Raw genomic sequence first — 14,408 nt, forward strand, 5'->3', positions numbered from 1 at the left:
CGCCCTGCGCCTGCGCGCCGCCCCTCCTGCCCCCCGTGTCAAAGGTCAGGGGGGCGGAGAAGCGGAAGCGCTGGGCATTCCGAGGCGGCGGAGGCCTCCGGTTCCTTTCCCGTTTCCCTCCCGGACCCCGCAGGCCCGGGACCCTCCGCGGAGCGGCCCTTATGAGTGTGTCCCTGGTGGTCCTTCGCTTGGAGCTGGCCGAGTCTTCGCCCGTGCCGGGCGGCTTCTCTTACAGCGCTGCCGGTGAGGACCGGGTGGTTGGTGGTGGTGGCGGCTGGCTTTAGAGAGGCTGCGGGGAATGGGGCAGGGGGATGAGGGGGCGGCTAAAGGGAGCAGGGGAGCCGTCAGAGGAAGCAAAAAGGCCGGGAAAGACGAAATATTTAGGTCCTGCTATCTAAATCGGTGTTTTCTAGGCTTAAAACGGGTGGACTCCAAGTCCCATAATCCCCCGCCCAGCAGGATTCTGGGACTTGGAGTCCACCCGCCTTAACGCTCTGAAGCTGCCTGGGGAATTCTGGGAGTCGAAGTCCTCCCGTCTTTATAACGCCCCCCAAGGTTGAAAAACAACCTGATTTAGAGCTACGTTCGCCAGGCCTCCTTTATTTCTCTCTCTCTCTCTCTCTCTCTTTGTGGCTCTGTTTATCTCTTTGGCAACCAGAGGGGAGGAACGAGGCTCCCGGCCTCTTTGTAGGGCAGAGGACGGACGCTGGCCCAGGGGAGGAAGGGAGGCGTCCAAACAGCCTAACTGCCCTCCGTGCACGGGGCTGGTTCAGGTTTAGCTGGTCCGGTGTGGCTGCCGCGGTCGTGTTATGCGGAAGCTGTGTGACTCATGCTTTTCAGCTACTGAGATGTCTGATGAGGTGAGGCCGGAGACGTCGCTGGCCGCCTCTGCGGTGACCTTGGAGGGCAAGGTGCCCGTGGAGAGGGCGACCATCATCCACCAACACCTCGGCCGGCGGGAGATGACAGATGTGATCATTGAGACGATAAAACCCGATCCAGGTACCCGTTGACGCATCGTTTTGTGCCCCGAGCAGAAGGATGAGCAATGCATTTCTCTAGGGTGTAGAGAGAATGATTGGTACAAATGGAGAACTATTTGATTGGAATTATGTCTATTTCATGGTATATACCGTATTTGTACATATGTCTGTGTATATGTCTGTCTGTGTCCATCCAGCCAACTTCCCTGGTTAATAAGCAGCGAAAGCCAGACAAAACCTACCTTCTCAGCTTGGCATCTAGCTGCTTAAACAAGAAATTTAAGGCTCCTTTCCCCCCCCCACAAAAATGCAGAGAATTGCAGCTGGGCAGGCAGGCTGTTAATCAGATTCACTTGCAAGCAACTTTTGGGGAGCTTGTTCGCAAGGCACCATTTCAAGGGATTCTCGAAGTCTGCTTATTAATTTTTTATGAGCTTATGACTCAATAAGACCAATGACCAGAAATTAGTACTTCGCTCTGGATTGTTACTGGCAATGATTAGCCTTCTGGTACAGCATTGCTCAGAAATACGAGCTGAGCAGCCTTTCTGGATTCAAGATCTTTAATGGCCTATTTTTATACTGATAAAGCATTTCTAAGAAAGCCTCTGCCCTTCTTTTGCCCATTGTCTCTAAGCAGTGCTGTATCTTTTTATGAGAAAAGGTCTTAAGGAAGTACGGATCGCAGTTTGGAAGTGTTCAGGTTTTCTAACTTAAAATCTGTTTTTGGATTTCCGAAAAAGATGAGGTGAAAGAGATGATGGACAAAGTTGGCGCGGCCGAGGCGTCCTCCACTGAGGATCACCATAATCGGGATGGCCAAAGTGGAAGCAGTGGGACCACACCGGATTCTCCATCAAAGCAGCTCCCTGACCAGATTTCCTTCTTCAGTGGGAATCCTTCGGTTGAAATAGCTCACGGCATTATGCACCTCTACAAGACAAAGTAAGAAAGCAGGACTCACCTTAAATGCTTTAAGGCAGGGCTCTCCAAACTTGGCAACTTTAAGACTTGGGGACTTCAATTCCTAAGATTCCCCACCTCTGGGAGTTGGAAGTTCACAAGTCTTCAAAGTTGTCAAGTTTGGAGACCTTTCTTCTTTAAAGGATCTGGAAAGCTGCCATTGCGATGAAATTCCTCTTCCTCTGAGAAGGAAGGGCTGCGGCCGAAGGAGAATTCTTGGAGGTGAAGCCCAGGTGTCTTAGAAGTAGTTAAGATTGGTGAATGCTAATCTTAGTATAAAATACAAATCGAATAGATTAATAGTAGAAATACACCGAAGTGAGGAGTAGAGGGAAAGAAGAGGGAGGAGTAGAGAGGGAGTGAGAGGGGAATGTAAGGAGGGTGAGATGGAGGGAAGGGGAGAAAGGAACGTTTGAGGGGGAGGGGGAGTAGAAGAGGGGAATGCTGGAGGGGAGAAATGGAAATTGGAGGGGGAGAAGAAAGGGTGTATGGAGGGTTGAAGTGTTATGTTGGTTTTCTATGGAATATAAGATGAGTTGTGTTTATTGTTTTCTTAATTGCACAGTATATAAGTGATTGTATAAAATGAAAATGAAATAAAACAGTCTTTATGAAGATTGGTGAATGCTGCATTATAGAGTTGAAGCAAAAAGAATGGGCTTGCCGACTGGTCTTAATTCTCCCCTTGTGCAGCAAAATGACCTCCTTAAAAGAAGAGGTGCGGCGTAGCGCCATGCTGTGTATTCTCACCGTCCCGGCCACAATGACCAGCCACGACCTCATGAGGTTTGTGGCGTCTTTTTATGATGCCATCGAACACATGAAAATCATCCGAGATTCCACCCCAAACCAGTACATGGTCCTCATCAAATTCCGCACCCAGGTAAGAAGAAAGAGAGACTTCAGCTGTGGGCTGAGGGCTCCTTCCATGCCTCTTCCTGTCTGGTTGAGATCCAGAAACGTGTACGGTGCTCTTGGAACTCGGAGGAAATGGGATGTTATTAGTTGCTGCATTAGAAAGTCCTGAATCGGAGAGAGGAAGGGGCTGTGTGAGCAAGTGCCGCTGGCTTGTTCTTCTTCTATTATTTATGTTTGGAGGAGGTGGGGTGAGAAGGGAAAGAGGCCTCTGATCATTTGCAACGATTTGTGTCCCTCCACACTTCTCCACTGGCTCCTGTGCAGGGAGATGCGGACAGCTTCTACATGGCTTGCAACGGTCGGCAGTTTAACTCCATAGAAGAGGACGTTTGCCAGCTTGTTTACGTGGAAAGAGCAGAGGTCTTCAAGTCGGAAGATGTAAGGCGTCTCTTACTCTCCGTTTCCCTTCTGGGGAGGGGGAGATCTCTCCCCAGTTAGCCATCTTCTGGCGTAAGGTGCAGCTGAAGTGAGGCCAATAGCAATAGCAGCTAGACTTATATACCGCTTCATGGGACTTTCAGCCCTCTCTAAGCAGTTTACAGAGTGAGCATATGGCCCCCAACAATCCATAGATAGATAGATAGATAGATAGATAGATAGATAGATAGATAGATAGATAGATAGATAGATAGATAGATGATAGATAGCAATAGCAATAGCAGTTATATACCGCTTCATAGGGCTTTCAGCCCTCTCTAAGCGGTTTACAGAGTCAGCATATCGCCCCCACAGTCTGGGTCCTCATTTCACCCAGATAGATAGATAGATAGATGATTGATTGATTGATTGATTGATTGATTGATAGATAGATAGATAGATAGATATAGAGAGAGGGAGAGATAGATATAGAGAGAGGGAGGGAGGGAGAGATAGATATAGATAGAATAGATAGATAGATAGATAGATGATAGATAGATAGATAGATAGATAGATAGATAGATAGATAGATAGATAGATAGATATAGAGGGAGGGAGGGAGGGAGAGATAGATATAGATAGATAGATAGATAGATAGATAGATGATAGATATATATAGAGAGAGGGAGAGATAGATATGGAGGGAGGGAGGGAGGGAGGGAGAGATAGATATAGATATAGATAGATAGATAGATAGATAGATAGATAGATAAATAGATAGATAGATAGATAGATAGATAGATAGATAGCAATAGCAGTTAGACATATACCGCTTCATAGGGCTTTCAGCCCTCTCTAAGCGGTTTACAGAGTCAGCATATTGTCCCCAACAACAATCCGGGTCCTCATTTTACCCACCTCGGAAGGATGGAAGGCTGAGTCAACCCTGAGCCGGTGAGATTTGAACAGCCGAACTAGCAGTCAGCTGAAGTAGCCTGCAGTGCTGCATTTAACCAAAGTGCCACCGCGGCTCTATGGGGCCAGATGGGGGAGCGGCACAGGGGGGGATAATACAGTGATAAGCCCCCCCCCCCAGCCTTTTCTGACAGCCCAGAGGAAATTCGCTGATGTCCTATGATACCTTACAGATCTGTTTGTAGAGATTTCCGGTTGCTGTTCATTGAAAGTGGAAGTTGGGACTGGCTAAGGCAGGGTTTTCCAACCTGCTGGCTGGGGAATCCTGGGAGTTGGAGTCCATACGCTTTCGAGTGGCCAGGGGTGGGAAAGACTGAGCTCAGGTGTCTCCTCCTCCTCCTGCAGGGGGCCAGCCTTCCCGTCATGGACCTGACCGAGCTCCCCAAATGCACCGTCTGCTTGGAGAGGATGGACGAATCGGTCAACGGGATCCTGACCACAGTCTGCAACCACAGCTTCCACAGTCAGTGTTTGCAGCGGTGGGAGGACACCACGTAAGACCTTCCCGAGGGCGGACAGGTGGATCAGGGCAGCGGTGGAGATCCAAGAGGGGCGACCTGGTTTGGAGTCCTCCAGGCCTCCTCTTTTCTCCCTCCTCCAGGTGCCCCGTCTGCAGGTACTGCCAGACTCCGGAACCTGTGGAAGAAAACAAATGCTTTGAATGCGGAGTCCAAGAGGTGAGTGAGTCGGGACCCACCTCTGTTCAGAAGTCAGCAGTGCTGCTTCTTGGGGAGTAGAATTTGGGTGGTTGATTTCCTTCCCCCCCCCCCCAACGTCACCTGTGTGGCTCCTGCAGAACCTTTGGATATGCCTCATCTGCGGGCACATCGGGTGCGGCCGTTACGTCAGTCGGCACGCCTACAAGCACTTTGAGGAGACCCAACATACCTACGCCATGCAGCTGACCAATCACAGGGTCTGGGACTACGCCGGGGGTAAGCCCTGTTCCGCCCACCACCGGGCCACCCCACCCCTGAGTGGACCTACCCCATTTTGCTCTACTCAGAGAGCAATCTCTTCTTGAGAGCAAGTCTTGGGAGTCCTCAGGTGGGGAGAAGTTGAGGGCCATCAAGGTCACTTCTGTACCTCAACGGTAGCCAAGGGGCTCACCTTTCCAAGTCCTCATCCAGGTGAACCTTCTCCCTGAACGCACACCTGAAGGCGGGCCACGCAGTTGGAGGGGGCCACCTGAGCTGCTTTGATTCGGATCTTGATTCAGGATGACCGGTTGGCCCTTGTCTTTTCCATAGACAATTACGTCCACCGCCTAGTGGCCAGCAAGACAGACGGCAAACTGGTTCAGTACGAATGCGAAGGGGACGTCTGTCAGGAAGAGAAAATCGATGCCTTACAATTAGAAGTAAGTGGCGCATCACTGCCCTTCCCAGATGGTTCGTTGGGGGAGTTTTTCCACGGCTAACTCAACGGATGTGGGATTCCATAGCTTGGGGTCGTCTTTCTTGAATGTAATTTGGCGTTGAGGAGACTCCTGGGATGGGATTCCAGCTGTCCTCTAGAACAGGGGTCTCCAACCTTGGCAACTTTAAGAGTTGTGGACTTCAACTCCCAGAGTTCCTCCTCAGAGGAACTCTGGGAGTTGAAGTCCACAACGCTTACAGTTGCCACGGTTGAAGACACATGCTGTAGAGAACGTAAGGATGACTTGTCCACTTTATCTCTCTCTCTCTCTCTGAATGCAGTATTCCTACTTGCTAACCAGCCAGTTGGAGTCCCAGCGCATCTACTGGGAGAACAAGATCGTCCGAATAGAAAAAGATACGGCCGAAGAAGTAAGTTCCTCCTGAAAGCTCCTTCGCCCCTGTGGACAGCAGGGACCAGATCTCAGGGCCAGATTGAGCTCCTTCCATTCCTGAATGCTTTGCTCTTGGGGCCTAAGTCCATCCAAGGGACCCCTTGAAGAAGGTCTTGGGGTCTCAGAGCCTGGAGGTTGGGAAGCCACTCCACTTGGACTAAGGAAGCCATTTCATAGGCTGCTTTCTTTGCTCCGTCTGTGTTTCCTCTGCCAAAGCCAAGGCAACCTTATCAAAGGGAGCTCAGGAATATTCTTCCAAGGAATTGGTAAACAAGACGATCCTTTCCCAACCCAAAGTGTAACAAAGTGAAAAATTCCTGAGGAAGATTGATCCTGAATCAGATTTTGAGCCATGCACCTGGACCTTAAAACAACTTTTTTTTTCTTTAAAAAAATTATCATTTACAGATCAACAACATGAAGGCCAAATTTAAAGAGACTATTGAGAAGTGCGACTCGCTGGAGCACAGGCTGAACGACCTACTGAAGGAGAGGCAGTCGGTGGAAAGGAAGTGGGTAACTTTTGGAATTTAGAACTGGACATTCCTAAAATTAGTGGTCTGGGGGCCAAAGGCATCTCATGTCAGAGTTCCAAACAGCATCCAAAACTAAATCGGAGTCCGAGGCAAAGGATTCCTCAAAAGTTCCAATTTATGAAGAGAGCCATGTTGACACATCTGGGAAAGCCCGAATCTGAAAACTTCCCGGTCGTTCCCCCCCCCCAAGTTGAAAGTTCAAGATCTTGCCCCCCACACCCACAAGCCCATCACATGGTCTGATCTCCCAATGCCATGCTGGCAGCTTCCACCCATCCAATTCCGGTCAGGTGCAGAGACGCAGAGACAAAGGATGACCTTGGGTTTTTAGAAAGAATGTTGTTATGGCTACATAGCATCTAACTCCATACAATCCCGTTTTCCCACCATAGAAAATGCGTAGTGGAATAATAGAAAGTGTGGCAGGCCAAAGATCCATAAGAAAAGAGGGCTGCAGGCCTGACACCTCATTTGTGATGTTGGGCTGCAATCCTCCACCCGAGCACCCCTGTAACTTCCTCTTAGGAGTGAAATACAACACAACTATGATGGGAGACCATCCATTACGGCCATAAAACAACGGCGTGACCTGAAGTTGGTGGGGTGGTTTTTGTTATATATATTGGCAACAGTCATTAAGCAAATGCCATAATTTTAAAAAACCAATCAAGGTTTTGCTGACAAGTGGAAGGGCAACTTTTGGCGAAAACGTCGTAAAATGCCGTCGCGAAGTGCTGCAAAACAGCTGTAAAGGAAGCCATGCTCAGGCTTAGAATAACTTCGTGGTTGATTTGAATCGGCATGCATTAAAGTGACATTTTCTGGCATTACAGCCTCAACTTTAACTTTTAATAAAAAAAAATTTAATAATTTATTTTATTTTATCAATTTCATATATACATTCACAATTATATGATCTCATAACTGTTATTAATAATATGTATTTATAACAATTTTTCCCTACTGCTGACAATATACTTGAAGATCCATCTTATCTTACAACGGTCCTACTTCTTCTTCCCTCCCTCCCTCTTTCCTTCCCTCGTTTCTTCTCTCCTACTCCCCTTCCTTCCCTCCCTCCTTCCCTCCCTCCTTCCCTCCTTTCTTTTCTCCTCTCCTTCCTTTCCCCCTTCCTTTCCTCCTTCCTTCCCCCCTTCCTTCTCTCCTACATTCCCTCCTTCCTTCCTTCCCTCCTTCCTTCCCTCCTTTCTTCTCTCCTTCTCTCCTTCCTTCCCTCCTTCCTTCCCTCCTTGCTTCCCTCCCTCCTTCCCTCCCTCCTTCCTACCCCCCTTTCTTCTCTTTCTTCTCTCCTTTCTTCCCTCCTTCCTTCCCTCCTTTCTTCTCTCCTTCTCTCCTTCCTTCCCTCCTTGCTTCCCTCCCTCCTTCCCTCCCTCCTTCCTACCCCCCTTTCTTCTCTTTCTTCTCTCCTTCCTTCCTTCCTCCTCTCCTTTCCTCCTCTCCTTTCCCTTCTCTCCTTCCCCTTCCTCCCCTTTACCCTTCCCCTCTTCTTCCCATTCCTCTTTTTAATAAATTTATATGCCGCCCAATCCTGTAGGACTTCCGGGCGGCTTACAGAAACAAGATTAAAATAAGGAGTTAAAATAAAGAAACAATTTAAAAAGAAACAATTTAAAAAACGATGCACCATACACTCAATCTGAGAGGGGCTGGACCTCATTCATGAAGTCAACAGCCCCAGGCCTGCCGGAACAGCCAGGTTTTAGTGCCTTTTCGGAAGGCCGAGAGAGTGGGGAGGGTCCGGATCTCTACGGGTAGGTCGTTCCACAGGGTCGGAGCAGCTACAGAGAAGGCCCTCCTTCAGGCCCACCCTCAAAGGCCCTCAGATGCCTCGGGGCTTCAGTTCCACTCGTAGGAATTCAGAGATTGGGGAGGGGCAGCAAGTTTCAAACCTAATTCTCCTTTATTTGTCGCAACTTCAAACAGTCTCAAGTTGAGGACTGCCAGCAGGAAGCCCTAGAGGGGTGCAGTAACCTCCGGGGCAGTGTGCTTGTCAGGCTGCCTCCCCCTTTTTTTTTCATCCCAGGAGGAGGGGTCCTCCTGTCTCACTGCCCCCTTCCCCTCCCCTTCCAGGTGCAGCCAGCTGAGCACCAAGGTCTCCAAGCTGACCAACGAGCTGAAGGAAGAGCAGGAGATGAACAGGTGCCTGCGGGCAAACCAGCTCCTCCTCCAGAGCCAGCTGAAGGACGAGGAGAAGCTGCTGAGGGAGACCTGCGAGCGGAAGGACCTCCAGATCGCCGAGGCCCAGGAGCAGCTGCGCGACGTCATGTTCTACCTGGAGGCCCAGCAGAAGATCAACCACCTGCCCGCCGAGGCCCGCCAGGAGATCCAGGACGGGCAGATCAACATCCCCGTGGCCGCCTCGGCGGGTTCCTCCGCGGGGGGCAGCGGGAAGCCGCCCTCCCGCAAGGGGAGGAGCAAGAGGGGCAAGTGACGAGCGGGCGCGGAGGGCGGCGGAGGTGGTGGCCGTCATCGGGCGCAGGAAGGGCGTTGTCTGTTTGGGCCAAAATAGGCTGGGAAAACTAGCCAGGGACGCCTGTCCGGTTTCTGGATCCTTTGCACTAAACCCTCGGGGCCACCGACGGCCCTGCGGGGGCCTTTCCCCCTGCTAGCTAGCTTGCCTTAGGCTCTCTGTAGTGACACCCCAAGCGGCCTCCCCTCCCTCCCTCCCTCCCCTCCCCGCCGTCTTTCGGCTCCAGGGGTTTTGTCCGAGACTTTTTCTCACCTTGAAAAGAAGCTCAGGGACCGAAAGTCCGGCTGAGCCAGGTTTTAATTTCGGAAGCAGCAAGCAGGAACTGCAGTTCGCTTGACGTCCGGCCGAGGCTGGAAGTCCTGCCTGAATGTAGGCTTCCCTCCCCAGGAGGAGTGGGAGGGGGGGGGGGAGTTAGTGGCCTTGGGAGGATGGGGGCTCGGCTCAGCTGGAAAGCGGAAAAGGGGCTGGAGAATATGGGGGCTGAAGTCCTTTGATTGGGGTGTCTGCCAGGGAATGGTGCCTCTCTCTTTTTTGTCCTTATGTGGTCCCTTTTCCTTCCTTCCTTCCCTCTTTTCTTCCTTCCCTTCTTTTCTTCCTTCCCTCTCTTCTCTTCTTCCTTCCTTCCCTCCCTTCCTTTTCTTCTTTCCTTCCCTCCCTCCCTTCTCTTCTTCCTTCCCTCCCTTTCTTTCCTCCCTCCCTTCTTTCCTTCCCTCCCTCCCTTCTCTTTTCTTCCCTCCCTCCCTTCTCTTTTCTTCCTTCCTTCCCTTCTTTCCTTCCCTTTTCTTCCCTCCCTTTCTTCCTTCCCTTCCTCCCTTTCTTCCCTCCCTCCCTTCTTTCCTTCCCTCCCTCCCTTCTTTCCTTCCCTCCCTCCCTTCTCTTTTCTTCCTTCCTTCTTTCCTTCCCTCCCTTCTTTCCTTCCCTTTTCTTCCCTCTTCTTCCCTCCCTTTCTTCCTTCCCTTCTTCCCCTCCCTCCCTCCCTTCTTTTCTTCCTTCCCTCCCTCCCTCCCTCTCCTTCCCTCCCTTCTCTTTCTTTTCCTTTCCCCTCCCCTTCCTCTTCCCCTCTCCTTTCTTTGCAGCTAAACCTTTTCTCCTGCCCTGGTTGATCCCTGGCCGTGCCTTTTGTGTGTGGGGGTCTTCTCCCGTCTCGATTCCCACCTTTGCCCTTTAGGGGGGGATTTACAGCGAGGTGTCTTTGTACACGTTTGCCTCGGTGCCCGTTGGGTCGCTTCCGCTCGGTCCCCTGCATGCCCGTGGCAGAATTCCAGGCCTGGCACTCTGCACTACCGAGGCCGCTGGGAAACTCCCGAGGCAAGGTGTAAAACTCCCCCATCCCCCAGCCTCTGCTCCAAGCCCCCTTTTCTGAAGAGGAGGAGGAGGAAATGGGCACCTCAGAGGTCCATTCTGCCCACTTTGGTGCAGGAAGGAAGGGCGCAGGGCCCTGGGCATGGGCCTGGTGGCTGGCAAAGTCCTCGCCCAGGCTGGGGGTTTGGGATTTTATTTGTCAAAAACACCCGATTCCCAGCTGGACCAGACTTTGGATTTCCTTCGTAGCAGCCTCAGACTTAAGAGCAAGCATCAGATGCAGAACCAGCTCAGTTTTTTAAGAAAGCTTCGTTTGCACAGGAGCTCGCGTGGCACCCTGGTCCTCTAGTGCCAGCTGGTGCCCGTGGTGTTTTTGCTCCTTCAGCGTGTGAGAGAAGTAGTAAGTTATTGGCCAGTCCAGAGCCCCCCAAGAGAAGGAGGGCCTTGCTGAGTCTCTGTCGCGGGGGGCCTCCCACCCAGGCCCCCGGGGCTGCCGGTCTCGGCCAGGGGTCAAGCCAGCTCCAAGAGGCTTCGGTCTATGAAATGCCTTCATCCCGGCAATGGCATGCAGGGATCATGGTTTGCTTAGCATCTGGCCAAAGATCCTGGCTTCTTGTTTTCCTTTTATAAGCCAGAGCCAAAAAAATCCAGGGCTTGTTCTTGGCTTACGAACCTTGCCTTCTTTTTCAGTAACAAGCCAGGATTCTGAGTTTTTGGGCATAGTAAGCCAACCCAACACCTTGGCAAACCCTCCAGGGTCATCAAACCCCTCATTCTGAGCTAATGTGGCCTCAGCAGAAGTCTGGGTGGGGTGGGGGTGGGGGGGGGGAGAAGGCTATGCGATGAGGAGGAACTTGTGCGTGCGACATTAGCACGCAGCTCCCCGATCTTCCCACTCCCTGATTTCTGAGCCTCTCGAGGTCTTGTTTTTTTTCCTAAGATACAAGCAAGGGACAAATGCATTTTAAAATTGCACAGGAAGGGCTATCTCGGAGAATGCAAGAGCCATGATTTCCGCCACACAGCACCCACCGAGGTTGTTGTTGTTGTTATTATTATTTTTGAAGGATCCTGGGATTCATTTATTTCTCTTCTTTTGCATTGCTGTGCTCTTTCTGTTTTTTGGCTTCCTCATCGATTTCCCTTGAAACGAGAGGAGGAAGTGAGTGCATAGCCACACCATCCGGCGTGGGGCGGGGGAAACGGATTTCTGACAGAGGACGAGAAAGGAAGACGGGATGAGTCCAGAAGGGACAGAAGAAAAAGCATAACTGTGTCTTTACTAACAGGTTTCTCATTAGTCAACCATTGGAAGGGTGTGTGTGTGTGTGTGTGTGAACCCGTATAGTTCCTGCTTCAGCTGAGAGCCTCCTCTCCCCAACGGATCAAGACGCAGGCAGTTTTTTAGAGGCGTTTTCGGTTCTGGTCTGCAACTGGGAAACCCCAAACTTAAGGCAACTGAGGCAGAGCAATGGGGAAAAAATAAAAAAATCCTCCCAACGGATCTCATTTTGAGAAGAGCCGGTCTTATCCAGGGGTAGCATGTAGCTTGACTGGCGCTCAAAACAGCCCTTGGTTTTAAAAATCTGGATTGTAACATCGGCAGCGAGAGTATATTAAAACGGAATTTTAAAAAATCCAACCTGTGATACTTGTGCATGATTTGGTTGTAAGGATGCAGCCGTCGCCAAGTTCTCTCTTGCGCCCAGCTGAAAGTCTGCCTCATTGCAGTTGATGGGCAGAATCCAGGTCTTTGTAATTGATACTACTTTGTAGTTGATACTACTTTGTAGTTGATATACGGCAGTGGTTCCCAAACTTGGCAACTTTAAGACTTGTGGACTTCAACTCCCAGAATCCCCCAACTAGCAAGAAGAAAGAGAGTTGGCCAGAAGTTGAGACCTTCTCTAGTTGAGTGACACATCCTCCTAAACCAGTGGTTCCCAAACTTGGAGTTAAAGTCCACAAGTCTTAAAGTTGCCAAGTTTGGGAACCACTGATATACGGTATTGAGGCCCACAAGCCTTACTTAACCGTCTCTCCCTAAGGCAATTCCTTTCTGAGTTTCCCTGCTGAAGAAAATGACCTTTTTTAAGAAATGAAAACGAGAAAATGTATTTTCCGGTGAGAAAAAGCTCTCCTAGCTTAATTATGAACCCCAGGAAAGAAGAGTCCAAAAAATTATCGGGGTTGTGTTGCTACCTTTTCGGATCCCTCCTCATTTGTAGGGTGTTTGTGTGTGTCACTGAATCATTGGAGATCTGTTTGCAGGGATCCGTTTAGTTCCTCCTGTTAAGATCGCCTGTTTTTTTTGCTGCCCCGTTTCTTCGCTAACCCTCCCGATAAAGTGACTTTTGTGAGGACGGGGGCCTTGCACGGAAACAATGGGTGCCAAAGAGGCCACCGGACAAAGGACACATTGAAAGCCAGCAGCTGTTCCAACCATGGGCCCATCCTTTGTGGTGGTGGTGGAGAGGACGCCAGATTTTCCCATTGGGCCACCCCCAGTTGGTCACGTAGGTTTCACAGGGCGAAACGGCCCACAGCCGCTTCTGCTGGATCCTTCGACCCCATTCGGCTGCTGAAGGATCTAGGAGAGCCTTGTTCATCCCTGGTTGCTGGTCTTCCTTGGATGAGTTGGGCCAGGCGGAGAATGCCGGTTTTCAAGCTTTACTCCCCGAGGGAGGCCGCTTGCCGGGTTCAGTGGGACCTATTAGAGGGCACCAGGGCTTTAGCAGAGGGTGTAACGTTCCCGTGGTTCGTCCATGAAGCCAATGTGGAGAAAAGACAGGACACGATCTTTCTCGGGATGGAGCGGCCCAGATTGGGGGTCTGAGAGCCCCTTTTATTGAGATAGGACAAAGGCAGGAGGAGCAATAGCATGTGCTTAAAAACAACCTGTAAAAGTACAATTTCTAATCTTCTGCTCAGGGAAGTTCTGTCTATATATGGTCAAATCCTGGGCGTCATTGGTGGGGCACATCTCAGGATGTTATGTTATGCACTATCAGGATGTTATGGAGTTTTAGGAGTTTGTTTTCTCCTGTGTGGTTCAGCGTGGCCCTGCATGCCCTGTTATCCACTGGGCCATGGGTGACCACTACGCCTACACAAGGAACTATATTACAACAAGAGGGGTCTTCAACCTCGGCAACTTTTGAAGACTTGTGGACTTCAGCTCCCAGAATTCCCCAGCCACACTGGGGAATCCTGGGAGTTGAAGTCCAGACGTCTCCAAAAGCCATTCTCAAGGTTGCCAAGTAGTCCTTTTAGTCTTCAGAGGGCCTTGTGGCTCTACAGGTGGGCCACGCCCACCCTCTGCGGTGCCCCCTGCCCAGTGAACCAGTTGTCGTCTTTGCTCTATTGGGCGACTTATGGGCAAGTGCCCCCTCGCAGCCCCCCCTGTCCTATCAAATCAATAATTGATTCGCCCCTCCTCCTTCGTGGCCCTGTTCTCAAGACCCTGAAGCTTCATTTTAGTCGGTCGCAAAAAATGTTTCATCTCTGAACAGCAAAGGGATAATTTGTAATCTGTTTCACACCAACGTGTCTGGCGGCCAGGCTGGGGGTCTTTCCTTGCCCCCAGCCCCCTGGAAATCTTCAGCGGAGTCCCCTCCCAATGGTGGTTTTGCAGCCCCTCCCCTCCCCCCTTTGCTCCCTCTTTTGCTGAACAGCCAGTATGGGAATGAATTCTGGAAAAAAAATCACAAGATTGCTCTTCTCCTTTTGTGTGTGTGTTGTGTTTGTGTTGGTCACAACAAAGATGTCACCTCTCTGGGTATTGAAGCAATTCCTCCCTCCCTGCAGTCAGCTTCCAACTAAACAGGAAGCAAACTCAGCTTTCTTCTAATTAAGCAAACATCTACTAATACGCAGGTCCCCTTATTGTCTGCGTGATTCTACATACAGGTAACTCACATCTTGGGTTTTCCCCATTTGCAACATCCATTTCCCAGGGATCTTTGCAGATTCGAGGGGTAAGAGAGATGGGGGGGGGGGGAGATACACATTTCTGGCATTGCAAAAACCATTTGTGGCTCCTGAAACCCAGTTTTCGATTGGTTGGCTGC

General features: G+C 50.6%; 1 protein-coding gene across 1 annotated transcript; it reads left to right on the plus strand.

Annotated features, from left to right (window-relative positions):
- Positions 1-57: 57 nt before the first annotated feature.
- On the plus strand, positions 58-9,097 carry BRAP (BRCA1 associated protein). Its single transcript, XM_032229783.1, has 12 exons — positions 58-243; positions 841-1,002; positions 1,727-1,928; positions 2,640-2,829; positions 3,129-3,242; positions 4,542-4,690; positions 4,798-4,873; positions 4,993-5,131; positions 5,447-5,556; positions 5,897-5,986; positions 6,418-6,521; positions 8,637-9,097. The coding sequence occupies exons 1-12, from the start codon at positions 162-164 to the stop codon at positions 8,995-8,997; spliced, it is 1,779 nt and encodes a 592-aa protein (XP_032085674.1). The 5' UTR covers positions 58-161; the 3' UTR covers positions 8,998-9,097.
- The last annotated feature ends 5,311 nt before the right edge of the window (positions 9,098-14,408 follow it).

This window comes from Thamnophis elegans, chromosome 13 (genome assembly GCF_009769535.1).
Source record: "Thamnophis elegans isolate rThaEle1 chromosome 13, rThaEle1.pri, whole genome shotgun sequence".
NCBI classification, from domain to species: Eukaryota; Metazoa; Chordata; class Lepidosauria; order Squamata; family Colubridae; genus Thamnophis; species Thamnophis elegans.

Coding starts and splice junctions, on each gene's coding strand:
- BRAP (XM_032229783.1), top strand. CDS start 162: ATGAGTGTGTCCCTGGTGGTCCTTCGCTTGGAGCTGGCCGAGTCTTCG. Junction 4,691..4,797: donor CAGCGGTGGGAGGACACCAC/GTAAGACCTTCC, acceptor TCCCTCCTCCAG/GTGCCCCGTCTGCAGGTACT. Junction 6,522..8,636: donor AGGCAGTCGGTGGAAAGGAA/GTGGGTAACTTT, acceptor CTCCCCTTCCAG/GTGCAGCCAGCTGAGCACCA.